This window comes from Synchytrium microbalum (genome assembly GCF_006535985.1).
Source record: "Synchytrium microbalum strain JEL517 chromosome Unknown SmJEL517_scf0054, whole genome shotgun sequence".
Lineage (NCBI taxonomy): Eukaryota > Fungi > Chytridiomycota > Chytridiomycetes > Synchytriales > Synchytriaceae > Synchytrium > Synchytrium microbalum.
Genome location: NW_022158403.1, coordinates 140,698 through 167,462, shown reverse-complemented (window position 1 = coordinate 167,462; position 26,765 = coordinate 140,698). Strand labels below are relative to the sequence as shown.

Genomic DNA, 26,765 nt, shown 5'->3' with positions numbered 1-26,765 from the left:
GACTGACCGCATCTCAACAGCTTTGATCATACGAACGTGCGCGCAATCTCTTACCCCAATATACCAATCAAGGCGTATATCAGAAGCGACACGGAGCCAGATGCATAACTTGATGCATATTCAGACCTCTCCATGCCTTTCACGTCATCAGATTGCAAGCAAATGCATCTGCCGAATCACCGATTCCATGATGAGGATTACGGATTACCAAGTTCCATAAAAATCTCCGAAATGTAGATCTGGATCTGGATGTCACCTCATACGGAGGATTTCGGATTCTAGTTTCGTGTTTCGGTTGGAGAACTTCCACAGCCTCATTCTTCCTGCTTGAAATCATCAAATCATCAAGTGCGGAGAGGACTCCGTACCGATCGCCCGTATTGCTTCTCGTTCCAACTATTAAATTGTATACAGTATTCATTTCCTGAGAAATGATTTGTCTATAACGAACTGTGAAATGACGTATTCGCAAAACTCCAAGTGCAAGATGTTTACCATTGGAAACAGTGAACACATCATGAAGGCGAGAAAACCATCTCTGTCGACGCTTTCGTCCGCTTGAAACTCAAATTTTGAATTTCGAACAACTATTTGATGCAACTTTTAATCACAGATATTACATTACATTTGGCCAAAGAATCCCAAAGTCCCTGCTGCAAACGCGAGCAAAAACGTCGCAGGACTTGTTGCAGACGCTGTCAGACTTGCCATGGTCCTGTTTCCTGGATTTAGTGAATGCCTCGAGGGATCCAAGCCAGGTAAATACCTATTCCAAAACGATAGCCAGCACAGCGCGTTCACCAGACTGATCGCAATTGATATCGGCAAAGACACCTTCCACAAAGTCGAGGTGAAATCTTCGTCATACGTAGTAGGCATAGGAAACAAATATACTGTCAGAGCCGAGAGGGGACATGATGTTAAAGACCCTATTGAAGAATAGAGACCAACAATCAGATTCAGGTGCGCAGTTAGTATCGAGCTGTCTTAAACGAACCTATTAGCAGCGATGTAGCCGAGTATGGAAGCAAATCAGTCAAAGCGTGCCTTTGAGCGAGTGATGCAGTTGAAGCTGCCGGTCTATGTGGGAGTGAGGCAACTAGAGCAAGGGGATCAATTACTTTACTGACTTCACTGATACGAAATACTGATGGAAGCGATGGCGATAAAGCAAGAGATTCGGCGGGCGCCTCGGCCTCCGAAACAGATATCATGATATGGGCTCCAGATGCACTCGTGGCACTAGAATGGCGTTGTCTGGTGTTTACTGGTACCAGAGCTCGACTGTTGTTTAGAATCGAAGGCATTCCTGCAGAAACCTGGCTGGAGCGAGGATTTTCTGATGGCGGAGGAGCGTTGGGGATTTGTAGGTCTTCGTTAGCAGGAGTGGCTTCCGATTTTGACACGTTCCTACTGGCCAGGGAGCTCTTGGAAGCATCCACCGATGTCTTTCCTGATGTTTTTCCAACAAGTGATCCCGGTTCACCTGGCAATGATCGACGAGTCGGCAACGCGTCGAGAGGAGGATCCTCGCGCTTGTAAGCTTGCCAGCTCCAATAACCCAGCAGGAGAGCATTAAACGTCGCGTCAGCAGAGATCGAGAGCCCAAATCTCCAACCCGAGATATACATTGTCGGAAGTTTGCATAGAGTCATCAGAGCTTGGTCTAGCGCCAGTATGGCGTGTATGACAAGATTGCCGAGTTCACTTCCATTTGGTCCCGTTACCAATGTTGTGATGAAAACGGTGATGTGAAGGGTAATAAGTCGAAATACATTTGTTAAAAGTGGCATGATCACCGATGAAACAACTAAAACTAGAGCTTGATTAGACCAGAAAAGTCGTAGAAGGTAGCCCTGTAGCACAGAATCTTATGAAAATCGTTTTCAACAAATAAAATAATAAGCCACCTACCAAGACAATAACCTGAAACACCTGTAATCCATAAATTGCTACCCAAATCAACAGTGGCATAGCAAAGGATGCCAGTAAATGAAACCTTTTAGGAAGCTGTGGAGTCTTGAGCAATACATAATCGAGACGGAGTGAAGTGACGATGGCAATAGGCAGGCTTGCGACGAATAAGACGGCATTTTTGGTTGGAGGAGGAAGCACTGTGGCTAATTCCAGGCACAGCCAGAGCATCAACATTAGTGAGATGTAGCTAATGGCTTGAGTAATAGCCAATGACAGAATATGCTCATCTCTCTCTTTGGATTTCTTTCTGCTGCCATCCCAGTCAAATCTTTGGAGGAGATTTGGAGTGAGTTTAATCTGTTTAGAGGAAGAACAACATAGAGGTACATACCGTATATAAATACTCATAGAAAAAAGGGGCGCGACTATCTGAGTTCCCATGTACAAGTACGTGCTTATCTGCACCCCATCTATTGAGACACCAGCACAGTTCCTGGTTGAAAGACATGGCAGAATTAAGCTTCCTATGCCGTAAAATCCGATCTCGACAATGGCAGATATTGCAAATGAAAAGAGTGACGGGGCAAGAATGGCGTTGAGAATAAATCGAGAGAGTGAACCTTGTGGTTTAGCATTTTCAAGGTCTTGCAATTCCTTTTCGGTCACTTTGATCACGTTTGAATCATTTTGCTGGTAGTGGACGGTGTGAATAGCAGGGGCTTCTGATGTGGAGAAAAGTTGTCGTGATTCTTGGTCCATGAGCGTAAAAGTCTTCGATTCGAAGAGAGAAACGAGGTCTCCAAAAGATTGACAAAGTAAGCAGTAGCATTTAAATTACAGACGTAGCAGTAACCTTAAAACTTCCTGAAGGATTTTTGCGGGTTTGAATTCCAGCCGAGTGGACCTTGAATGTTCCGGCATGGAATCTGTGCAGGCGCCTTACGCGGCATTTTGAGACAAGTACTACGAGACATTTAAAGGAGTATAATTGGCGTCTCTGGTGGCGTCCTCCTGTTCACTTACGGAAAGAAATACCACAGCGCCAGTTACCGACACAGCAAATCAGAAAATTGACAGGATCTCATTAGAGGAGGAACCTGTAAGGTTCTAGCAATCAAAGTTATCAGACAAAAAACTTATCTGAAGCCCTTCGCGCGTGCCTCAATCCGTTTTAAATCCAACTTGCGTTCATTTGGTACCTGACGTTTGAAAGTTGGTGCGATTCCTGTCGAGTACCAAAATAATCAACTTGCAGAGCTTACGATTCATAATAGTTTACTCATGTATATTACTATGTATTTGATTAATTATATGTTTGTGGTTCTAGTCACGTCTATTAAATCACATTTGGCCAAAAAAGCCCAGAGTCCCTGCAGCGAATGCAAGCATGAACGCTGGCGGAATTATGGAAGCTGCAGTCAAACTTGCCATTGTCCTGTTTCCCGGGTTCAGCGGATGCCGACAAGGATCGAGACCAGGTATATACTTCTGCCAAAATGCTAGCCAGCAAAGAGCATTTACGAGACTAATAGCAACTGATGCTGGCAGAGAGACTTTCCACAAGCTTGAAGTGAAATCATTGTCATGCGTGGTCGGCATAGGGAACAAGTATACCGTCAGTGCTGAGATGGGACATGATGTTATAGACCCTATTAAGAATAGAAGCAATAAGATTTGGGGACGAGATCGGTGATCCACTGTCTCAACAGACCTATAAGCAGCGATGTAGCTAAATGCGGCAGCAAATCTACCATCGCATGTCTTTGGGAGAGTGACGCAGTTGATGCTGCGTGTCGATGCGGGATTGAGGCTACCAACGCAACAGGATCCATGACTTTGGTGATTTCACTAATTCGAAAAATTGGAGGTAGCGAAGCCACAGTGTTCAAAGCTTCGACGGTTCCACGAGACTCTGAAACAGATATCATGACATGCGCTCCAGATGCACTTGCTGAACTGGAGCGGCGATGTCCATCATTCACTGGCGTTGACACTGCTCCACTCTTGTGTAAGATTGATGGTAGTCTTCCAGGAATGTAACTGGGTCGACGAGTTTGTGACGGCTGCTGTGAGGTGAGGCTTTGCGACTCAAACAATGATTTCGCTTTCGTCGTATTTGAATCGTCGTTGATTGGAGTGGCTTCTGATCCTGACATTGTTCTACTGGATATTACATTCCTTGAAGTCTCTACGGATATAGAGCCTGATGGTTTTCCAAAGCTTGAGGCCTTGTCACTAGTCAAAGATGTGTCACTTGGCATGACCTCCAAAGACGGATCGTCACATTCTCGGTCTCGGCTGAAAGCCTGCCAGCTCCAAGATGCCAGCAGGGCCGCGTTAAATACGAGATCGGCAACGATAGAGAGACCGAATCTCCAACTGGATATATACATTGTCGGCACTTTCGACAGAGCCATAAGAGTTTGATCTAATGATGATGATGATGGCTTCAGCACGAGAACATTTTTATGATCCAATGACAAGTAGAGATTCGGCACCTAAAGCAATCACAACAAGGAGTACAATGTTTCGCACTTCAGTCCCGTTGGACCCCGTTACAAGCGAAGCAGCGAAAATCTAATGAAATAACGGAGTGGTGAATAAATAATGAGCTGGTAGAGGGAGAAAGAATATAAACGTTTAGGAAACCATCCAAAAGCCCCACCGTGATATGAAGTGTGACCACTCGAAATGAAACTGCCAGCAATGGCATCAAAACGGAGGATACAACTAATACCAACGCTTGGTTTGACCAAAAGAGACGTAGCAAGTATCCAATGACAAGAACCTGGAGAGATTGTAGCCCGTATATTGCCACCCAGATCCCGATTGGTACGACAAACGATACGACGATACGCACTTTTGCAGAGAACTCTCGAGTTTCGATAAGGACATAACAGAATGGTGAAGTCGTGAGGATGACAGCAGGGAGGCTCGCAACGATTAAAATGGCATTCCGCGTTGGAGGAGCAAGATTCGATGCCAAATCCAGACTCAACCAGACTGTCAACATTAGTGAGATATAGATCAAGGCCTGAGAAAAAGCTAGCGAGATGAGATGCTCATCCCTTTCTTTCGATTTCTTTCTGCTCCCATCAAAATCGAATCTGGACAGGCATTTTCGAGGCTTTGATGGTGAGTTTTCGAAGACATCAAGCATACAGAGAACGGAGAGACGTACCGAATGTAGATAGTCATCATGAAAATTGATGCGCCTATCTGAGTTACCATGTACAAATACGAAGGTAGCTGAATACCGTCTGTGACGACACCAGCACAATTTCGTGTTTGCAGACACGGGAGCAGAATGCTTCCTAATCCATAGAAGCCAAAGAAAACAATGACAGACACTGCAACCGAAAAGAGTGATGGACAAACGATGCCATTGAGAAGAAAACGAGAGAAAGAACCAGATTTCAGCAGGTTGTCGGTAGAATCCTCTTGTTGGTAGTGAACGCTATGAGCAGCAGAGGGCTCCACGGTGGAGAATTGTTTGATATCGGTGGTAACTTTTGATTCATCTTGCTGGTAGTGGATGGTGTGGTGAGTAGGAGGGGATAGTATAGTCGACGGTAGTCGTTGTGCTTGTTCAGCCAGCATCGAAGAGAGAATCGAGGGACCCAGAGCATCAAAAAATGGAGAGGGCTATTCAGTTAGAGTTTCGACATTGAGAAAGTGTCAGCCTTGGGGGTGGTGGTTACGGAGAAATCCGAGATCTTTGTGACGGTTTGTAGAAAATCCGCGGTCGACGAATCACGATTCCATAGGCGAAAATCTATTCCTCAGAGTCAGCAATTTGGAAATATGAGACCTCTCAGGTTGGCATGTTGGCCCAGAGCGAGCGTGCATCTTGTTCCAGATGAGTGTGGGAGTCACGTACCAATTCAAAGAGCTGCAAGAGAAGAATAATGTAAATGATTTGAAATGAAAAGAATATGCGATCTCGCTTCAAAATCACGCTCGGCGTTGTTTGAGCCAAAAGAGAGTCGCCCTCACCGAATCTCATCGTCGTCCGAAAACGTTAGCAAACAACCAAGGAGAAGAAGGTAAGGCTCCAGCCTGATAGACAGCACCAGGCAGTATCGAGACCGTTAGCTAGTGCTCCCTGTTGCCTGATTATTCCTTCCTCGTCTCGTCAACTGCTCGCAACCACTAAACGACAAGAACGGCGTGTCAGAGAACGACACTTTTGGTTTACAAATATTGCAGAAAATATCTGATATCCTGTCTATTCTCATCTAGATTCATAGACCCGTACTCGTTAGGGAGACTGTTCTGGGTCTGACATTTGCTTTTTGAAACACAGTGGTCCATCAAACGACCACTTGGCGCCGACATATTAGACAATGCAGACAATCAAGTGTGTAGTAGTGGGCGATGGTGCCGTCGGAAAGACCTGTCTCTTAATCTCTTACACAACAAACAAGTGAGTCTCTTCCCCCTCTGCTACACATCGTCCCCCCTTTTGGGAGGGCTGGTGGCGGTTATCGCGATTGTTAGCCCAAAACCCAACTGCCAACAAGGAGAAACAACTCGCTTGGCAAACCATCTTGTATACCATACATCTGTCGCAGTGATCGTCTGGGGTTGTCTCGTGGAGGTCCCCTGCAAACAACAGTGGAATCAAGCGACCTAACAAATGGAGTAAATCAAACCTCGTTTTTTCGCTAATCAATCTTGACTCTAGGTTCCCTTCTGAATACGTACCAACTGTATTTGACAATTATGCAGTCACCGTCATGATTGGTACGTGTGCAATTTTGTCTTAAAAGTAAAACACATCGAATACTTTATTGAATCAACCCCTTCGTTATCTCTTCTGCATGTTACAGGATCGGAACCATATACTCTGGGTCTGTTCGATACAGCCGGTCAAGAAGATTACGACCGTCTACGTCCTCTGTCATATCCACAAACAGATGTCTTTCTCGTGTGCTTTTCAGTCGTGTCACCAGCATCATTCGAAAACGTTCGAGAAAAGGTGTGCCATCAAATTATGATACAGTATATGGCATACTTGCACGATCGTCTTTGTGATGCCGGAAGATATGAGACGGGGAGAGAGAAAGGGTTGGACATGCAGATGACGAGAGGAGCAAATCGAATATCGAATTCGCTGAATGTCGAATCAGTAAAAAGTCTTCTCTTAAACATCCTTCAAGCTAATGCAAACTGTTTTTCTTGTAGTGGTTTCCAGAAGTTAGACACCATTGCCCAGGTGTCCCTTGTCTATTAGTGGGTACACAGATGGATTTGAGAGATCAACCTGCAACATTGGAGAAACTGGCAAAGAACCGTCAACGACCCATTACACCAGATATGGGTGAACGGCTCGCCAAAGAATTGCAAGCTGTCAAATACTTGGAATGTTCAGCCCTGACACAAAAGGGTCTGAAAAATGTCTTTGATGAAGCCATTATTGCCGCCCTGGAGGTAAATGAGAACTATGGGACTATGATGTTGAACTTACAGTATTCATGATTGTCACGATTTTGAAGATTCATGATTATATATACTTAAACCCTTCTGTTTTTCTGTCTTTTAGCCACCAGCACCGAAAAAGAATAAACGCAACTGCAACATCCTCTAAACGACCAGACCACAGAATCAAACTCTTGAAACATATATAAAGTAGCAAAACCACCCAAGAAAGCAAAAAAATACTCTGGAACATCGATAGGCCGCAACAACCCTCCACTACTTCCATCTAATATCCATCCTTCCCATTGTTTATTAATACGGTACGCCAAAAAGCAATTCAACTAGAAACCGACATCACGAACATCAACCAAACAGCACCTCCCTTTTTTACACGTCATTTTTGGCTACCAGTATTATAAACAACCACATCCAGATGTTTTATTGCTTTCGAGGAGGAAATCAAAGAGAATGACATACAGAGAGGAGTCGAATTACATATACCACACTGGTGCCCCCCTTATCGCAGAAAACCCATAAAATTCTTTACAAATTGGAAAATGATGATCGTTGTTTTATGAACACAAGCAGAGAGAGAGACGGTTTTTACTGGAAATAAAGTTTTTTTTCATTTACTATAACACACATATTGGTTATCGAAAGCAGTTTGAGAATCGTTTAGATCAAACAGAAGAATCGTATCTTTATTTTCTAGAAACAATAGGAAAAGGTTTAAGCATAGTACGACTGTGAGATGAGAAGGTCTGTCAGCATGTACAATTGGTCCTCGCTAAATTTCAAAGAGTCTTCGTGCCAGGTATCCTGATGAGTTCGCTTGAAATCTGCAAAGGTTTTGGATACAGTAGCCTAACCAGAAGTGTGAAACAGGAATTGAGGACAAGTAATGGGTAACTCTCAACAAAAGAAATGATAGTAATGACGGGCAAAGCAAACCAACAAGCGCTGCGAAAACACCACTATCTGTAACTTACAGAGATGGGAGCAGGATCTGAATGACATTTAGCCAGCATTACTAGCACATCAGGCATCCAATCTGGTACTTCATACGGAGTAGAAGTGACAAGAGAAGATAATCCAAGAGTTGCGGCGTGACGTCTTAATATGGCTTCCTGATATCCAAGCGGTGGAGGTAATCCACTTCCCTTTACGCGAGATGGCAACTTTTTGCTCAATTCAGTGGCAAAACGTGTCTATCAGACCAAAAAACGGATCGTCAGACCCGAGGTATTGTTGAAATACAACGGTTTGCTTCTCGAGTCATACCTTCAACACAGAGATATCGTCACGTTGAGAGCATCGAATCAACCCAGATAGAGTCACAGCTGCCAATTGTCGTATCTAGAATTCATCGAAAGAGTGAACACCAAAAGAGACGGAAAAAATAAGGTAACAAATAGCTAACCTCAATCTGAGAATCAAACAGCGCATCCAGCACAGACTTGACAAAGCCCAATCGAATATCAGACGGCATGGCGAACAAGTTCCTGAAGAAGAAGACTTGGATTATGGGCAATACCCGGATCCGAATATGCCATGATGGCTTCTCTACAGCTGCTGCACCGTTCGTTGCATCTCCTACACCTCGGTCCTGCAGTATATCCTGAAGGATTTTCGCAACAGGAGGCAAGAGTGATGGAGTATGCGCTAATTGCGGATAGACTCCGACAACGGCGTTGGCTTGAGTAACTAGGTCAGAGTCATCAGAGTCCAGCATATCCAGAATAGCGGGGAGCAGCAACTCAATGTAAGGATATATGCTGAATATGCCACCAGTCGTGAGAGCCTCAAACGTCCACGAGAGGATGGTTTTAGCGGTGTTACTGTATACTGTGGGTGTAGTGACATTGGTGGTAGTATGAAGAGCTTTAGCTTCAACTCGAGCCTTCTTAAGGTCGTTGAATAAGTTGATCATTATTGGTTTGATTTTGGGGTCCATCTGTATGGGTACTTGACTAGCCGAGTCTTTTGCAGTACTCCATTGCACGATTGTACGTATGTTTGGAGCTGAAGGGTGCCAGCTAGTACGAAAGAAAGTTTTAGCTGATATGATTTAGTGTTGACGATACATGACTTACATGAGCTGCAAAATTCCCATTATGCAAGACCCCAACAACTCTCGCACCTGCTTATAAGGACTATTCATAGCTTGAATATACTTTGGTAGCAATGGCAACGCCAATGGCAAAATACGCCAGGAGAAAGACGCCAAGATTGGACGCACAAGATATAGCTTCTTGGTTTCCGAAAAGAAGGAGGACGAGTTCGGGTCCAGTGGATCGGATAATATAGGCTGAATGAGTGGTAATAATCGACGTGGGTCTCGATTACGCTAAATTGATGTTGGGAATAATTGTGTTAACATTGTCAGAAAATTCTTCAAAAATCACAGACACTCACATATGTGAAAGAGAGGAAGGAGTCCCAAAACGTCAATGTTTCAGGGGTCACATTTTTCAACCCTTCATCGACCAAAGGTACAACCCACTCCCACATCTTTTTCAATTTAAGTGGCCCAAAGTGTTTCGACCCGCGTACAATTCCACCCAATATCTCCAATCCAGCTCTCTCTTTACTCTTTTCACCACCATGATTCAATACCAGTGATACTACTTGTGGCTTGATACACGTCTCAATAAAGGCATCTTGATAGAATCCAATCATGGCTTGGTAGAATCGTGCGTTTAGAGAGTTGAAGTTTTCTAAACCTTTTGCAGACTCCTGGGATAAATATGTTGCATGTTTAGACCAGAAGGCTGGATCAGACAAGGCAGTTTGGATTACAGTCATGGCTGGTTGTGAAGTAGTATCGGTGTATGGTAGACTATTCAAGTCTCGAGGAGCAAATGTATATACTTTGGCGTGGGGTGGGAAGCACAACCATCCTAGGTCGGGATTATCTTGTAAGGGTGTTGACGAGTTGGGATTTATACCATCAGTCAACCATGTCTCGGGATCTACGTCGTCAGCTTTTACTATCTTCTTGACATCTAAAAGAGCACTACCCCCGTTCGATATGGCACGTTCTTTCACCGTTACGAATAAAGTAGTGAGAAGAGACGTACACGTCCTTCGAACGGCGGGAAGCTCCGAGTTTATTTGCGATACCACAAAATTGGCGAGGCCAACTGGTATTGGTTCATCTCTACGTAGGTGTAACTCGATGAAGTTACTCGTCATGGCAGCAAATCGCCAGTGGAGGTTTGGATTTTGGACATGCGTCAAGAGATAGTCAATCTTGTTGAGAAAAGTGATGAGAAAAATCAGAAGCAGAAGTCTCGGAATTCCACGAAAGGACTAAACTTATTAAAAAACACAACAACATGCAGACTACTTACCAGCTCGTGATATGTACGACGATTCGATATTCCACGACTAATTTCCACAGACTGCTTGGTATTTACTTCGTTCTCGCTGACATTGGCAGATAAAGCACGAGCAGCTTGTGCCGTTTCTGTAGTCACATGTACTTGTATCCCAAGCTCAGAGTAGGCAATCAAGAATTCCATGAATGTTTTTCGGATAAGTTCTTGAACAGATGGCTTTGTTAAAATAGAAAAAACAACGTGTGAGCTGGAAACATACTTGGATCGTTTCTAATATAATCGACGAGCAACAAACGACCAACCTTATCTTCACCATGGGCACCACAGAGAACCTCGGCGAGTCTTTTCGAAGCATTGATTCGTGAAAGTGCGACACCCAGCACCACACGATTCTTCAATACATACAAAGCACCCTTCATTTTATCCGAATCCTTCTCGCCTGTACCGTCAAACCCACCACCACCTTCTAGCAACGCATCAGTCATTGCATAAAACGTCTTGAATTTGGCAACAGCAAAGCATTTGATCGATCTAATCAACACTGTCTGTGACAGCTTTCGTATCTCAGAGTATTTACCAACACTCAATGCTGCCAAGTCACTAAAGAGTGCCTTGACTCGTTCATCAAATACTTGCTGATTGGCATTATACCTGCGACGCAAAGAATGTTGTAGCAGTATTCGTTTCACAAGCGAGTATCGAGGACGGTCTGTTTTTGTATCTTCTACTGTCTTGATGTATGCTTTCAAGTACCGATATCCGCGTCGTGTGCCTTCGTACTCGTGAGGTTCCAGGCCCCTGTCACCTATATACACCCTTACGGCTTTCACGAGTGGTTTTATTGGATCCGTATCATCCGGTCTGCTAGCACCAAAGTGTTGCGCAAGTGTGTGTAAAAATGCACCGGTCTTGTTTCGAAGTGCTAAAAATGGTGCATAAAGTGGGTCGGATGGCTTGAGTACATATCCAGCATCAATCGGATATTGATTATCATTCGGAGTCTCGGGATCTGTATCAGACAATCCTTGCACTGTGGAGCCTTCAGGTCCAATGAGTGTGCATGTACCCATCAAGAGGTTGCATAATAAATTAATGCAACGAGCGAATTCGTTCGAGTCATCCTTGTAACCTGATGATGACATGGATGGCGTATTTCGACCAGTGGAAGCCTTATTTATGAGGTTCTGCAAATGGTCCAGTGTTGAGGGCCAAAACATCTGGATCAGTTCCATCGCGAATTCTATTTCTGCTGGTGATGGTATATGCCATTCCATGTCTATCTTGGCATTTGGAGCACCCCATCTTTTGTGTATATTGGCCATGTACTCTAAAACAGCAGTGATTATTAGGCTTTCGGATGGTGGTGAAATCTCACTCAGAGAAAGTGAGATCAATGAAGCGATACTTACCTTTATCTGCCCACTGCTGAGGAGTAACACTTCTCAGTTCCATTGGATAGGTATCTAACAGACATATTAACAAATTCCTAAGCACCTTGCCAGCCCACTTATATCCTCGACGCCCTTTACAGACCGACAGCATTTCCGTGATGACTTGAACCAACTCAGTCTTATACTTGAGTACACCCTTGCCAGCACTCGATAAAACGCCCATCAGAATAGACTAACGATGGACAAAAAAATTATCTGCAAACTGATTGCAAACAAAAACATCCTAAATTGAAAGGCATTTTTACCTGATACCAATGGAGCGTTGAGTCTGATAACGTGTTCATGCCAAATGGATGTGTGGAAGATATAGACGAAGTAGCGACTGCGCCGGCACCATTCGACAACTCGGCCATGATTCGAGCATGGCACAATGGAATGAAGGCAGCAAGATTTTTATCTGGATCTGAGCCCATGGATGTTGTGCAAATGGTTCCAATAGCTTTGGTCGCATTAGGGATGGTGGAGGATGTTACAAACTTGACCAATTTACTCAAAGCGACAGCATGGATTTCAGGGGAGAGTTGCAGGAAGACCTGCTCGGCTGCATAGTTTACAAGCTGCAGTATGGATGTTTCTATTGTGGCGTTCCCTTGTTGTCCATGTTGCTGAGGCAAGTTTTCGAGCTATTGTAAAAAATGCAATTTGAGACAAACGATGAAAGGGGATGGATTTGATCCAAATAACGTGTTTCATTCAACTCATATGAACTAATTTCAAGCTAGCGAAGCAAGACATGGTAAGGAAGGACATCTTTAACTTACCATAACAAAGATGCGTTCTAAAAAGCTCACTACCCAGTCTTCAAAGTCCATTGTAGCAAGTCGACAAGCATCATTCTCTTCTTCTAGGTCAATTTCCATACCATTGTCTTGCTGAGCATCAATTTCCATCGAGTTATTCGTACCACCATTACTCGACAGTTTAGTAACATCCACTGCAAAAAGGGGTGAATCAGACGAATTCACAGGTGCTAACCAAAACGCCGGATTCTTACCTAAAGGTACAGTCATACAAGTATGAGCAATGAAAAACAGAGTTGACACTGTCTTTGTTGGATCGTTAACATCAATTCCTGGCAAGATCAAGTTCAGCAAAGGTGTGACGTGTCGTCCTCCAGCTGGATAATGGCTTCGATTGAATAGAGCTGTAGCAGTAGATGACAGTGCTCCAATACAAGATATAGTTCGATGAGTTTCCGTCAACGTCTCTAATGCAGGATAAACACGTTCCAACAGTCCTGGGAATATCAGTTCAGGAGCAAGCCATACTAGCTGCTTGAGGATCGAATGGGAGCTCATTACAGAGAGTGGATCTTTACTAAACATTGCGAAAAATGTACATGGTCTGATTATGGTGACGAATTCCTTCTTTATGTCGTCCGTAAGCCGATAATGGATGGGTGTTTCACAATCTGGTTTAGCTTCTTCTCTGAATCTCTTCAGAAATTCAGAAGACAGCGAAAACAGGAATCGAGTCAAGGGTGAGACCCAACGACCATAATTTGATGGATGGAAGTATGTTTCAATAGCTTGCAATAATTGTGCAAGTGCATTCAACGTGTTTGTTGGTGGTGGAGCTGGTTTACCTTCCTGTGCTGGTGGATAAATAGTATATACAATGAATTTAGCAAAGGCTTCAAACTTGTTCTAAAAAGCAAACGCAAAACATTGTCAGACAAAAGGGCTATGGATTGAGTGTGACGTATGCCTCTACATCGCTACCTTTTTTAAGGATTCCATCATATCAATACCACCGTCTATTTTGAGGCCTGATCCTGCACCACGATTGCCACTGATTCCCTGAGTACCGCTACCTATTGGCAAATCCATGTTCTTCAAGGCGACAGTAAACATGGATTTGACCTGGTCCTCCGTCCAACGAGTATTTTCCGGAGAACCGACTTGATCTTTAGCTACTCGACTCAGAAAGTCGAAATATATAGTATCAAGACCTGCATATGTAAATGTCTGCCACGAGGAGAAGATTGTCGGAAGGAAATACAAAGGTGGAGCTGAATTGTCGGTGAGTACTTGAGGAGGAATACTATTTGTTGGCAGGAACAAGCACATTAGGGTTTGGTAGATGGCAGCAGTAGGTGCAGTTGGCGACGAGATATTGGGTAGCATTTCTTCGAGGATTTCGGACGCGGCAGTAGGTGGAAAGAACCTACGAGCATGCTCGACGAGCTTGACAATGGAGTACAAGTGTTGGCTACGTGATAGTGCTTGTTAGCTTAGTAGTAAAAACACGGACGCGTAACCACATATTACGCTTACGCTGCACCAGGTAATGATCGATCCTTCTGTTTTGGCAAGAACACTTTTTTCAAAATCTCATACAAAGGACGCCATGGTAATTGCAGGGCGGTTGAAGCAATGAATTTCTCTTTTCTACACAGTTGCGATGAGGTGTTAGTTTGAATGGATTTGAAAAGCAAAAGCTTGACTGCAGAGCAAGATAGGCTAGGTGGCGCAATCTTACCCAACGAGTCGAACAATGATGCTAGCATATGATTCGACCAATGCTGTGCCCATCTTTGGGTTGATGACCAAAGTAAATAGTAGCCATCCTGGTGTAGAACATTGTAAGCACGATCTCCTTTCAACAACTTTGAGATTCAAGTTCAACAGTGAGAACGGTCAAGACAGATGCCAACCTATTTTAGCACGATCTTGTTCCGAGATCGGAAGCTTCAAGTCCAGATGCCTAAAGTCGACGTGCGTGTGAGATGTTGCAAAGTCGACAAGGTACCATCAGAATGAATAATTAAGACTTCGTACGCGACGAGATGTTTGGTCCAACCAGTAACGCCAGGAGCATAATTTCCAGAGGCAGCTTCAACACTCAATCCATCTATGATGGCTTGCAAATGATTGTCGTTTCCAGTTGAATACGGAAGCAGTTCATTCCAAAGAAAGTCGGCTCGGTATGGATCTGGACTGGCAGCCATCTTGAGATATGTTTGATATCTCGTCTCTATCTATTACGCTTCGAGATCAACGGTGTTTTGCAAGACACGTCAGCAACACGAATCCAAGCTGGCGTACGCGACCTCAATCGACGTGTCCAAGAAAGCGTCGTCACCACGTATACTTTGAAAAATGGAATCTTTTCAGTGTCTTGTCCGTGTTGTAGCAACGACACTTCCATCCTGGTTGCGAGCTTGTAAGGCGAGACTATCGCGTTCGATGCACCGTCTCGGTCTAATAGTCAATTTAGAGTATTTCTGGTGCCGTCTAATTCAATTGTTCAATATAAACCTATTTTCTCCGTGAACTCGGTCATCTTCAACCTTCAATTTCAACATTATCGATGGGAGATTCGCCATACACCGCGTTAGCTGGATCTAGTAGCCAGTCGCAAGGCTACCACGAGGGCTTTGTAAGCACTGCTGCTATAGAGTCACAGGTGAGAATCCTACCCGGCTGTCTTCAACGTGATTCAAACTGTCGAATAACTGCTTCGACTACATAGCAAGTGAGAGTGAACAAGTATGAAACTACACTCCCCTTGCGGGTGGATCTGTTATCTGCTCTAGCCTACTCCCTTGGACCAATTTCTGGTACGTCCGCATCAGCACCCCCGGTTACGAGATTGTTGATTGATGGATACGAACAACTACATAGGTGTCATACTCTTGATCTTGGAAACCAAAAATGACTATGTCCGGTTTCACGCTTGGGTAATCAGTCGTTTACTTTCAAAACGTATCAATGGTGTAGTCATTGCTAACCCTTTCATTGATATTTACAGCAAAGCTCATTAATATTCTCTTTCATGGTCTTGATGCACTTTTTCTGGATGTTCATATCAAGGTTGGTGGCATGCCGTGGTGTCGACCAAAGTTACTGGTGCTCTGTCCCTTTACTGCAACTTTCCGTCTTTTTCAAGTTTAGCTCTAGCTGAGGTTTTACTCAATTTCATGTCTTTATTTAGTGTCATCTCTTGGCTGCTTTTCGTGGTCGATTTGGGCCTCATTGGATGGTTATCCTATCAAGCGTACATAAACGGTGACACGCTCTCCAGATATGAGTTACCGTATATCGGCCAGGTTAGAGAACTATTTCCTACTGCCTAGTCCCGATCAATACAATGCTCACAATACGCCTTTCATTATAGATTGCATCTCGCTGGGTGGACACTGAATAAAAAGATAAAAAGAATGAACAAATTTTTGTACTTTGGTTTTTTGTATAATAAACACACACAAATGCTGCTACTCATATTTCGAATCTGTTTTGACCCTTTATATATTTCAACTTTACATACAATCAAAGGATGTACACAATCTACAAACAGAGAGAAGGACCAAGTAGAGACAGCTTACCATCCAATGGAAGCAACAGTGTTCTTGAATTGCCCCATATTGAATGATTGAGGATTGTACTATGTATGAAGGTGATTGTGTTAGACCTGAAGGGATTAGTTGACAGCTCACAGGAGCAAAGTTTCGTACATCAGCTTGTGGAGCACCACCGTACTTTTGATCACAGACCTGGTGAGCTTCGTGAACAGCTTGCCTAGAACAATGAATGGATGATAAGCAAGGAATAGTATTTGTATCATTGAAATAAAGGGTGATCAAACTCACTTCTTGGCCTTTTGACTGTCAATCCAATCCATTCCCTTTGTTTCAACGAGACGGTCAACTTCAGCAGCAGCGATGGATGCGAGGATTTCCTTGGCCCACTAGCGAGAACAAATTGAGGTTTGAGTTTGAAGTGTCACCTGTCAGGTCATTCATGATGATTTGTGATCTTGATCAAAACACAAATCGAATAAGGTTTGCTTTGAAGGAATGATCAGAAGTGATAGTTGATCAGTTGAAGAGAAGATAATGAAAATCCATGATGTTCTTAATTGTCACAAGCCACTCCGTCACAAGAGGGCACGAGCAAGTCAAAGTTTGCACTTTGCAAGCCACGACACTTACAGCGTGTGAGACTGGATGGCCTTGGCTAGTTTGATGCGCTTCGTATAACTTCATAGCAGCGAATCTAGAAAAAGAAGGAGAAAAAAACCCAACGACATTAGCACCTGTTTGTCCGTGAATATGAAGAATACAAAAGACAATCTGAACGAATAAGATACTCGCCCAGCTCCAGCTCCCACCAACTCATGAGTGAACTTGGCCTTTTGTGGTTCAGCGATGGGTCCAGAGTTTTGATACAAGTCTAATGTTGAAATGTTTTGATGTCGGTTAAAATGAACAAAGTAGTCGACAATTACATATCAGTGACGACAAAAAATTTGACCAAATAAGGTAAGATTCAGGTTCATTAGCCTACCAGCATGATGGCCAGAGAGAAATTCAAACATTTTTGACAGAATTGGCAAGGAGGTCTACAATTGAACATGTTAGCCCAATATAATGAAAGGCAGTGATACAGAAGGGACATAAGGTCTGGTTTTGGTTAGAGTTGGCAGCCTATACTTGTCAATGATTTGTTTCGTTGAAGGTTGCGGCGGTAATGGAGTTTGATTTTGAACGAAACATGAAATATCTGTGCGACACCACCTGGAGCAAAAAAGAGAGCTCTGTGGGCGAAGTTACAATACAAGCTGTGGTGACAATGCTCCCCGCGCTTACTGGTAATCTCCCCTCATCACAACCCCACGTATATTGTCTTGCCCCTGTGTAGAATGCAGGAGCGCGAACACTTTCAAATATGGATGGGAGGTACATGTGATTGGGAATGTTCGTTGATAAACTTTGAATGTCTGTAAATGCCAATGTTTCGTTAGATTCTTCCATCAACCAACTGTCAACGTCTCAAGCCCGTATCGTCACAATGGTAACAAGTACGTTCATAGCAAGCGCTTTAGACTGATATTATCTATTTCACCACGAAGCTGCTTTGAAGTAGTTGCCAATACCCCCCACTTTAAATTCATTCACTGCATCCGTCTGCCAAAGACAAACGCACACTTGGACGAGCTCCAGGGCAAATGATGAGACGAATTCAGTAATGATAATCATACAAAACATCAGAATCTTTCATATAGCTCAAATTGCCAGGTATTTCAAACCTCCAAAATCCATCTTCGAGTTATACGCCTGTCTTTTGACACTTGTATGAGAACTATGAGAATTGCCGCATTTGCGTTCCAACGACGACAGATCGCCTTATAGATAAAAGAAACTAGTAGTACTGTATTCTTAGTGCTCCAAACTTGACTCTGCGCCTGTTTCCATAGTATAATTGGGGTGGTCTGCCGTCTACTTTGCAAACTTGCAAAAACTTAAGAAATCGCCTTCCAAGAATAGGACGACTTTTACAGAGTAGAAAGAGACAAATAATCAATGCAAGGCACAATGTGGAGATACGGGAATTTTTAAAGGAGTCTTTCGGTGGCTTTTGGTGATGGTTGTGGTGATGGCTTTTTAGATTGAGCCAATATCTAAGAGAGCAGTTTCGGGGATGTTGCTTTCTGAGGGTAGATTTCGGCCTGGTTCTATTTTGAATATGACTAGATAGCTTCACGCGTTGTTGTCGTCGGCGACCAGCAGTTCCAAACAAAAATGTTGCGGTCTGTTTAGGTAACTTCAAAGCAAGCTACTGCTTGTAACGTGTGAAACAAGCAAGATTTACCTTTATCAACCCTCAATGTCCTCGGTTCAACAGATTGAACTGTTATTACTTCCAATGGTCCAATAGCGTTGGTCAGGTGCACGGTTTTTGTCTACTACCAACCACCGCAAAGCTGTGGAAATGGTCCATGCTTCTTACTAGTGAATTTGAATGAATTCGAAATCTCTTTCTTCTCCAAAAGTCGTCCTTTCCGTAAAAGGCGATTTCTTAAGTAAGTTTTGCAAGTCTGACTGACGGAGGTAACAAGACGGCAGGCAAACCCAATTATACTATGAAAAACTGGCGTAAAGTCAAGTCTCGAGGACGAAGAGTACTGAGCTACTAGTATCTTTTATGTGTAACGTGGACTCTCGTCGTAAGAACACTATTGCGGCAATTCTCATACTCAGTCAAAAAATCAGGCGTATAACTGACAGTCGAAGATGAGTGTGTGGTTTTGAAAAACTTCCCAATTTGAACAATGTAGAGCTTTCCTCTACTTTATATGACTATTGGCACTGAGCATATTTCTCTCTACCTTGAGGCTCGCGCAAATCTACCTTGAAAAGCGATGCTGATCATCTTGACCACAAAAATTGGATGGGACACCCCATTTAGTAATTGGAAACGAATACATAGTGGCCAATGAATACAAAATCTGAATCTAGACTGTTTATATTGATGTGTAGCAGAGATCCTTTCGTTTTATACATAAATGAAGAGTGTGTCTTTGCGACTAATGAAAGTACATTGCAATATCCAACTACATTCCATATCGAATACGACGTTGAGCACCAGGTAATTTCGACATGACCTCAATCTCTGGTCGTTCAACCAACACCATTTCCTTTACACCTCCCTGCTCCTGTTGCTGACTACCGTTCATGACAACATCACCTTGCCCATCAACCGTGACAGACGAGGTCGATGTTACAGCAGTTTCCAAAAAGTCCAAATACATGATTGGAGCAAAGCCAAGATTCATTCTAAAATTATCGTTTACAGGCGGTTCAACATGCTGATGAGCTGGTTTGGATGGTGATGTAGGTGGAGATGGTATCGGTATGTATCCATTTCGACCATGATGACTCGATGATGATGAGGGGTTTCCATTAGAAGTGTGATTATGTGGGGAATGATTATTCGCATCTTCTTCTTTCTCTTCTTCCTCGATATTGTCTTCAACATCTTCCATTGCTCCATTCTTGTCTTTGGCATGTTTGAAAGAAGCTGAAGACGATTTATGAATTCCATTTGTCATCTTCCTTTTACCAGAGTGACCATTCGTGGCCGGTGTTGATTGCATGATTCGGGCCTGTTTTGTCTTTTCATCTGGTATAGGCTATGTCAAGAAAGAAGAATGCATGGTGTGAGATTTAGATGGCGTTTCAATTGTGAGAGGAAAAAATAACCATTTTGAAACTTGTGTGGTTCTTAAATCAATGATAAGAACCAAAACAGGCAAGCACAGGTAAAATTCAAATTAAAATTCAAACGATTGCACGTACCTGATCAACATCCACCACACACACAAAACGAGCACCCCAGAACACCAGTGGTTCAGTGAGACGATCCTTTGTTCGGATGCCGAAAGCAATTCCAGAGACTACACCAGGATGATTCTTGAACTTTGATGGGAGACGCTGACTGTACTCTCGAGTCCAGTCGGATACTCGTTGCCTTTCGACGTTATACATTCGAATGTCGTTCGTTGATGTTGTGACTACTAGAGTTGGTGATGTTGGATGGAAGGCGAGAGCTGTTGGAGAAGAAGAAAGCTTCGGAAGTGTCCACACGAGCTGAAGAAAAGGTAAAAGCAAGAAGGTCAGCCTTGTTGGGACGACATACTTATAGTCTGAACGATTTTAACACACCTTGAGTGAATCCAATTGATAAATATGAACAAACCCACTCAATTCCCCGACAGCACACCATTGACCATCGTTTGATACTACAATAAAAGGTGCCAAATCTGCACTGGGCTGTGGTTCGAATGTCTCTGTAGATTCCCACCCATGGCTCTCAGCTACGTATTCATACATCCTTAAGCGCATATCATATCCAGACATGATCAAACGACTTGAGTCTGGAGTGAATGCTATACTATAGCTTGCAGGAAGCGGAGCTGATGTGGAGGCTTTTCGAAGAGAGAATTTGCCGGATGTCTATAAGAAACCTGGGTCAGCATACGTACTGAGGAAGTCTTGAAAGACAAAGGTAAATAATTACATCTTGACGAATGGAGAGAAGCTTGGTTGTGGTTTTGTCCGAAACAGCAATCCACTTGCCATTCGGGGCTATTGCGGTAGATACTAGATTTGACGATACCTTTTCCATTGAGAAGGACGAGATACATCAGAAAACAGAACGCGAACGCGTGTAGTTTCAAAGGCAATCACGGAAACAGTGAAATACGTACCCGAAGTTTGACATCAAGTAGCAACTTGCTGGTTTCTTCCAACGGAAGTTTTGTCGTCTCAAACGCAGGCATAGACTGTGTAGCAGAGCCCAGGCTCCATACCCTTACTACATCCTTCATCATGGCAGCAACCCATCGATTGGCTTTACATAAATAAATTATAGGTCGTGGAGGGAAATGTGGCATCCTCTGTATGTTGACAATGGGGAATGCTGCGAGATTTGATAGTACAATTAGGGACGTATCGAGGCCACCACTGACGAGGATGTCGAATGGTTTGGCAGTCCTTAGAGCGATAGTATGGACATCGTGACTATGGTAACGTTTTTCTCCAGAGACGGTCCATTCATTTCCGATTGGTACGTATCTGACTATTTTCCTATCTACACTACCAGAGAAGACGGCGGTGCCTTTGGCATTAGTGGCCAGACAGAGAACATCTCCGGCATGGGATTTGAAGCTCTGTGAGAGAGTGCCGTGCATTCCTTCTCGGAATTGCACGCATCCGTTCGAGTCTGCCGATACTATGGTTCCGTTTTTCAGGATCAGAACTTCCCATACCATTGTCTGTTCATCTGCTGTGACGTCCATAGTCATTCTTAATGTACATCGACCAGTGTTGACATCGTATCGTCGTATACAGGAATCAGCACCACCTGCAGCGAGTACATTTCCCGTAGAGTCGTAAGCTAGTGAGAGCGTTCGGGTGTTGTCTGTCTTGTCTAGGGTTTTATAATATTCGAGGGTGCCTGGCTCTGATATTGAAAATAATCGTATACTGCCGTCAGCACATCCGACAGCTAGTTGAGTTTGTGTTGGTGAAACCTTCATACATAATACAGCACCACCATTCGAGTCGACAGTATTCTAAAAACAAGAAGAGTTTTAGCGACTTGGAAAGGACATTTTGAGCTTGACTTGTGTTTGCATTTCTTGTTACTCGTGCAATTCAGGTTTGGCAGGAACATACCACAGGTTGTAGGGTAGTAGTATCCCATTCAGTAATCACAGCATCTTCACCAGCACTAAAGAAGCGAGGAGGAGCGTCCAGTAGTGCCTTTTTGTGCGCCTCGATCTCAGCTGCATCCAGATCTTCTAGCTCGGCAGGGTCAGGTTGTATTTGATGCGACCATGCCATAGCTTCAGCAGAAGCATCATTTCCTCCTGGTATCGTCTGATAATAATATAAGAAGAAGTTAAAGATCAAATGTTTTTTTTTTCTTCAACTTGGATGGTGACATGTTAACAGCACTCACCCTTTCAAGATGCCAGCGAGCGCCTCCTTCACGTAGCCTCCATAGTTCTATATCGCCGTCAGCTCTGGCGCAAGCCAGATAAGTTGATTTGAGGTAGGTTTCAGGTGAAAAGACGAGCTGTCGAATAGCAGCTGGAACATATTCCACAAATCTGCAGCGATGAGTAGGGGCCTGCATTATTAGATTATTGATCGAAGCTAGCTCTTCTAAGCTACTATCCCGTCCTGTACCAAGGAGTGACCGATTACTTTTTGTAGCAAAAATCTTGAAAAAAAAAAGTGATGAATTACGACCACACCATCAACTCGTGTCGGAAGGGATCAAGAAGGCTGTAAATAGTATGTCCTTATAGAAAACTACAAATTACACGTTGCGATCTGACTGCTTCAATTTTTTCAAAAAACGCCAGTTCAAATCTATGTCGCGTTCTTCACGCTCATCGATGCTTCCTATATCGGGATACAATCATTCGTTACTTAATTACTCCCTCCATGGAACTTCTCTCTTCTCTCTCCGTCTTCAAACTTGGAAAAATTTCAAAAATCAGGCCACCGCTGACTCAAGACGGCTCAGAAGAATCTGGCCCGCATCTCATAGCATATATACCCCTTATAGATTCATATAGATAGGTTACAGGTCTGATACCCAATAGCAGCAGTAATCATGGAGTTTGTAGTCAATGCTCTGGACGATTGGATACTTGACACATTCTATGCTGCTTTACCTCAACCAATAGCGCCCTTTGTTGCTTCTCGCGATGCTCCAGCCAGACAGGTGTTTACATTATGGCTCGTAGGAATGCTTGGTGGTGTCTTCCTCTACTTTCCATTCGCCGGAATGTCGTATCTCTGGATATTCGACCACAATCTAAAGAAGCATCCCAAATATCTCCCAAACCAAATCTCAAAGGAAATAATAATGACGCTACAGAATCTGCCAATCATATCTATCCTCACTGCCCCATGGTGGTTTGCAGAGTTGCGTGGATACTCGAAATTATATGACAGGATTGACGACTATGGATGGGGTTACTTGGCATTCTCGGCCTTCTTCTTTATGGCATTCACGGATATGCTTATATACATGATTCATAGGGCGGAACATCATCCTTCGGTATACTGGTGGCTACACAAACCACACCACATGTGGAAGGTCCCTACTCCATTCGCCTCGCATGCCTTCCACCCACTGGACGGATATGTCCAGTCTCTCCCATACCATATATTCATCTTTTTATTCCCGCTGCACAGCATGCTGTATCTGGGTCTCTTTGTCTTTGTGAACTTTTGGACTATCTCGATTCATGATGGGTATGTACAACATTGGATCGTAGTTATCGTGGATGCTGCTTCTTGGACAGTAGTCAACCTGACGTCCATTCCTTGTCTGTTTGAACTACAAACATTCGCCGACTCACATCATCAATACACATAGCGCACACTTATACGGCGGAGGAATACTCAATGGTGCAGCACATCATACCATTCATCACTTAGAGTTCAATTTTAACTTCGGCCAGTACTTTACCCTGTGGGATCGTCTCGGTGGCTCGTACAGATATCCCGTCGAGGAATACAAGTCCAACATGGTCTGGCATAGACAGCAAAGAGCTATAGAGTTGGAACGAATGTCTAAAAAGAACCAAAAGAATGCTATAAATGATGATGTCAATGTCAAATCGAATGGTCATTCGAATAAGCATGCGAATGGTAACGGTCATGTGAATGGGACTAGTACTCCACTCAGGAGATCGCGTCGTCATGAATAAAAACATCAAATATACACATTTCTTGGCTTGTCTGCTGCATGCTGGCTGACAATAATATATATCTTCTCTCCTGCTTACAATACAAATTTTAAACATCTAATGCAAATTGTGCTGATGGTGTTTTTACAAGCTCGTGTCATAGATATAGCATATGCTTTATGAGCCTATTTCTGCTCACCTTCCTCTCCTTCCATATCTTCATCGATATCTGCCCACCAATCCAGGACTCCGAGTCCATCCCCGTCTGCTGCTGCCCAAATAACTAACGGTGCTTGTTCGGCAGTAGATTTACCATCAGGTAGTGTAGCGGCAGCAGAATTAGGAGTGGCGGAAGTAGCACCAGTAGCGGCAGCAGCAGCGATAACTTTTTGTTTGGCCTTGACTTCTCGAACAGGCCCGACATCGTAAAAGATGAGTTGTTCGATACAGAATCGGACAGGAGAATCGGTGCTCATTGGCAAGTCTTCATCGTTGAATCGCCAGACCCAACAGCCTTCTTGTCTGTCACTATAAAGATTTGGTATTTTAATGGGGATTGGATTGTGGAGAGCCGTTGGCTTTGACTTACAAGTGAGAGTCTGCTTTGAGATAGACTGGTGGAATTGAAATATCGTCAAAGAATGACATTGACACTGTGTTGTTGAATAGTTGTTAGTGCTGAGCTCGAAAATCAAGAGCAAGCTCCTTTCTATGCACCAACCTTTTACTCCGGTTTTTGGATGAGCAGATACGATCTTTCCAGTCAAGACTTCACCTCGCCAAGGCCTGAATACCACAACACGAAACCTCACTAAGATATGGAAGTGCGTGTGTTAGTTCTTTTGCGAGACTACGCAGCAAAACCACTGGACAAGCAGAAGACTTGAATGCAATTTCAGTGAACCTCTGCATTGATAGGAGCCTTCCTTCATGACATGTACAGTGCCATCAGATAGTTCGAGCAAGTCAAAGACACGAATACATAAGCCTATATTGTGTAAGATCTATAGCAAAGAGGGAGTCACCAAACAAATTGCAAGAGATAAAGCATTGGCTGATAGATATGATTGGCACTTTATATAGCTCATAGCTCAGCTTACCTTGTTCGCATACTTTTTGTTGAGCTCGTCTATAACAGCATCACTTTTTGGCTTTCTAAAGGCCGCAGCAGGTACACGGACATTGTCTGCGATGCGAGATAGTATAAACATATCTGGGATCTACTACTGAAGGAGCAGTCTGCGTCCTGTAAGAGCAGGTACGTGCAAAGAGCTCTTTGTCAAGGCTTTGTAAAGGTTACGTAAGCCATACGTAAGGTGAAGACATCCTTGAGACATCCAATTTAATTGCATCAATCCATCAACATGGTGAGTTAAGACCGAAACGAGGCGATGTGGATGCATTTTTTAATTGTGGACAATGACGGGGATATGATTGGATTATGGCCTACTTCATGTAAACCAAAGCTCTTGGAGAATTGTTGGATTGTGTCAAAGTTAGCAGTCAGTACCAAGGAAGGCACATATGAGGGAGGAAGAAAGCGCGGATCTGCCTATATTTCATCCTGCTAGAAAGATCTTCATATCTCCCGTCCTAGTCAAACGACTCGCATCATCGACATCACATTTTGATCATTTCGCACAACCTCCTTATGACACATGTCACTAACAAATCCTTATTCAACCTAGGCCGACGCTGTCACTGTCCGAACTCGAAAGTTCCTCACAAATCGTCTGCTTCAACGAAAGCAAATGGTCGTAGATATCCTCCATCCAGGTCGACCAAACATATCTAGGACTGACTTGCGAGACAAGTTGGCTGGCATGTACAAGGCCGAAAAAGACGTATGATCATTCATACAATCACTGAAATCCAGTGGTTCCTGCACACAAGACTATCTGCTGACATCCTTGACTCTTTGCAGAACATTTTCGTCTTTGGTCTACGAACTGCATTCGGTGGTGGAAAGACTACCGGATTTGCCTTGATTTACGACTCAATGGATGCCGCAAAGAAGATTGAACCCAAATACAGACTCAAACGTGTATGTACTCGAGAGTTTGCCTCTACTGATAAAACCAAGGTGCTGATGGACTAAAACGAATCAATCTCTAGCACGAACCTCCAGAAAACACCAAATCTTCAAGAAAACAAGTAAAGGAACGAAAGAACAGAGCCAAGAAGTTCCGTGGTATCAAGAAGGCCAAGGTGAGCTTATTCCCACTTGTTCTAGGTTGTTTGTCAGTGCGACGTAACGAGGATGTTGTATCGATGGAGGACTTGTAAACAGTCATGTAATTTGCATGCAGATTTTGTCTTTATGCTTGTGGAAACACTGGCTTGGTTGGCACATTTTCAGCAAATTGATGGGACAATAACAAGCTCATGCGATTGACCAAAACCTCTAACTCAATTGTTATATTTTTTAGGCAGCACAACCAACCAAGAAGTAAAATCCTATATTGTAAATTCCCAAAATACACGTTTTGCTCGTCACCAAAAACCTTTGACGTGGTTCCCAAAAATCAACAAAAGTCAACATGGGCTTTTTCTGATTTTGAAAATTTCCTATGAACACAATGGTGTCTGGGTGGTCTTTTCATAATTGCTTTGCTGTGTGGGAGACCACTTCGGAGATTTT

At 43.5% G+C, this 26,765-nt stretch overlaps 6 protein-coding genes across 6 annotated transcripts; 4 read left to right on the top strand and 2 right to left on the bottom strand.

The window, feature by feature from the left end:
- Nucleotides 1-6,263: 6,263 nt before the first annotated feature.
- SmJEL517_g05680 (uncharacterized protein) lies at nucleotides 6,264-7,507 on the top strand (the record flags this gene model as incomplete). The annotated part of the gene is made up of 5 exons (XM_031171606.1): nucleotides 6,264-6,343; nucleotides 6,605-6,663; nucleotides 6,750-6,898; nucleotides 7,105-7,350; nucleotides 7,463-7,507. 5 exons carry the CDS (start codon nucleotides 6,264-6,266, stop codon nucleotides 7,505-7,507), a joined length of 579 nt encoding a protein of 192 aa, XP_031022444.1.
- A 560-nt stretch (nucleotides 7,508-8,067) lies between these two features.
- SmJEL517_g05679 (uncharacterized protein) lies at nucleotides 8,068-15,080 on the bottom strand (the record flags this gene model as incomplete). Its single annotated transcript, XM_031171605.1, has 17 exons — nucleotides 8,068-8,202; nucleotides 8,328-8,546; nucleotides 8,620-8,694; nucleotides 8,759-9,374; nucleotides 9,432-9,685; nucleotides 9,754-10,590; nucleotides 10,692-10,895; nucleotides 10,982-12,006; nucleotides 12,089-12,302; nucleotides 12,376-12,753; nucleotides 12,892-13,064; nucleotides 13,125-13,776; nucleotides 13,852-14,341; nucleotides 14,407-14,520; nucleotides 14,612-14,699; nucleotides 14,787-14,836; nucleotides 14,911-15,080. The coding sequence occupies 17 exons, from the start codon at nucleotides 15,078-15,080 to the stop codon at nucleotides 8,068-8,070; spliced, it is 5,694 nt and encodes a 1,897-aa protein (XP_031022424.1).
- Nucleotides 15,081-15,442: 362 nt separating this feature from the next.
- Nucleotides 15,443-16,279, top strand: SmJEL517_g05678 (uncharacterized protein; the record flags this gene model as incomplete). The annotated part of the gene is made up of 6 exons (XM_031171604.1): nucleotides 15,443-15,538; nucleotides 15,605-15,692; nucleotides 15,757-15,812; nucleotides 15,884-15,945; nucleotides 16,067-16,181; nucleotides 16,250-16,279. 6 exons carry the CDS (start codon nucleotides 15,443-15,445, stop codon nucleotides 16,277-16,279), a joined length of 447 nt encoding a protein of 148 aa, XP_031022425.1.
- Nucleotides 16,280-19,465: 3,186 nt separating this feature from the next.
- SmJEL517_g05677 (uncharacterized protein) lies at nucleotides 19,466-22,554 on the bottom strand (the record flags this gene model as incomplete). The annotated part of the gene is made up of 7 exons (XM_031171603.1): nucleotides 19,466-20,044; nucleotides 20,211-20,501; nucleotides 20,577-20,867; nucleotides 20,932-21,030; nucleotides 21,122-21,988; nucleotides 22,092-22,295; nucleotides 22,378-22,554. 7 exons carry the CDS (start codon nucleotides 22,552-22,554, stop codon nucleotides 19,466-19,468), a joined length of 2,508 nt encoding a protein of 835 aa, XP_031022430.1.
- Nucleotides 22,555-23,040: 486 nt separating this feature from the next.
- Nucleotides 23,041-24,145, top strand: SmJEL517_g05676 (uncharacterized protein; the record flags this gene model as incomplete). The annotated part of the gene is made up of 2 exons (XM_031171602.1): nucleotides 23,041-23,687; nucleotides 23,812-24,145. The coding sequence occupies 2 exons, from the start codon at nucleotides 23,041-23,043 to the stop codon at nucleotides 24,143-24,145; spliced, it is 981 nt and encodes a 326-aa protein (XP_031022431.1).
- A 1,503-nt stretch (nucleotides 24,146-25,648) lies between these two features.
- On the top strand, nucleotides 25,649-26,577 carry SmJEL517_g05675 (uncharacterized protein; the record flags this gene model as incomplete). The annotated part of the gene is made up of 5 exons (XM_031171601.1): nucleotides 25,649-25,720; nucleotides 25,813-25,968; nucleotides 26,049-26,168; nucleotides 26,240-26,332; nucleotides 26,554-26,577. The coding sequence occupies 5 exons, from the start codon at nucleotides 25,649-25,651 to the stop codon at nucleotides 26,575-26,577; spliced, it is 465 nt and encodes a 154-aa protein (XP_031022432.1).
- Nucleotides 26,578-26,765: the final 188 nt, after the last annotated feature.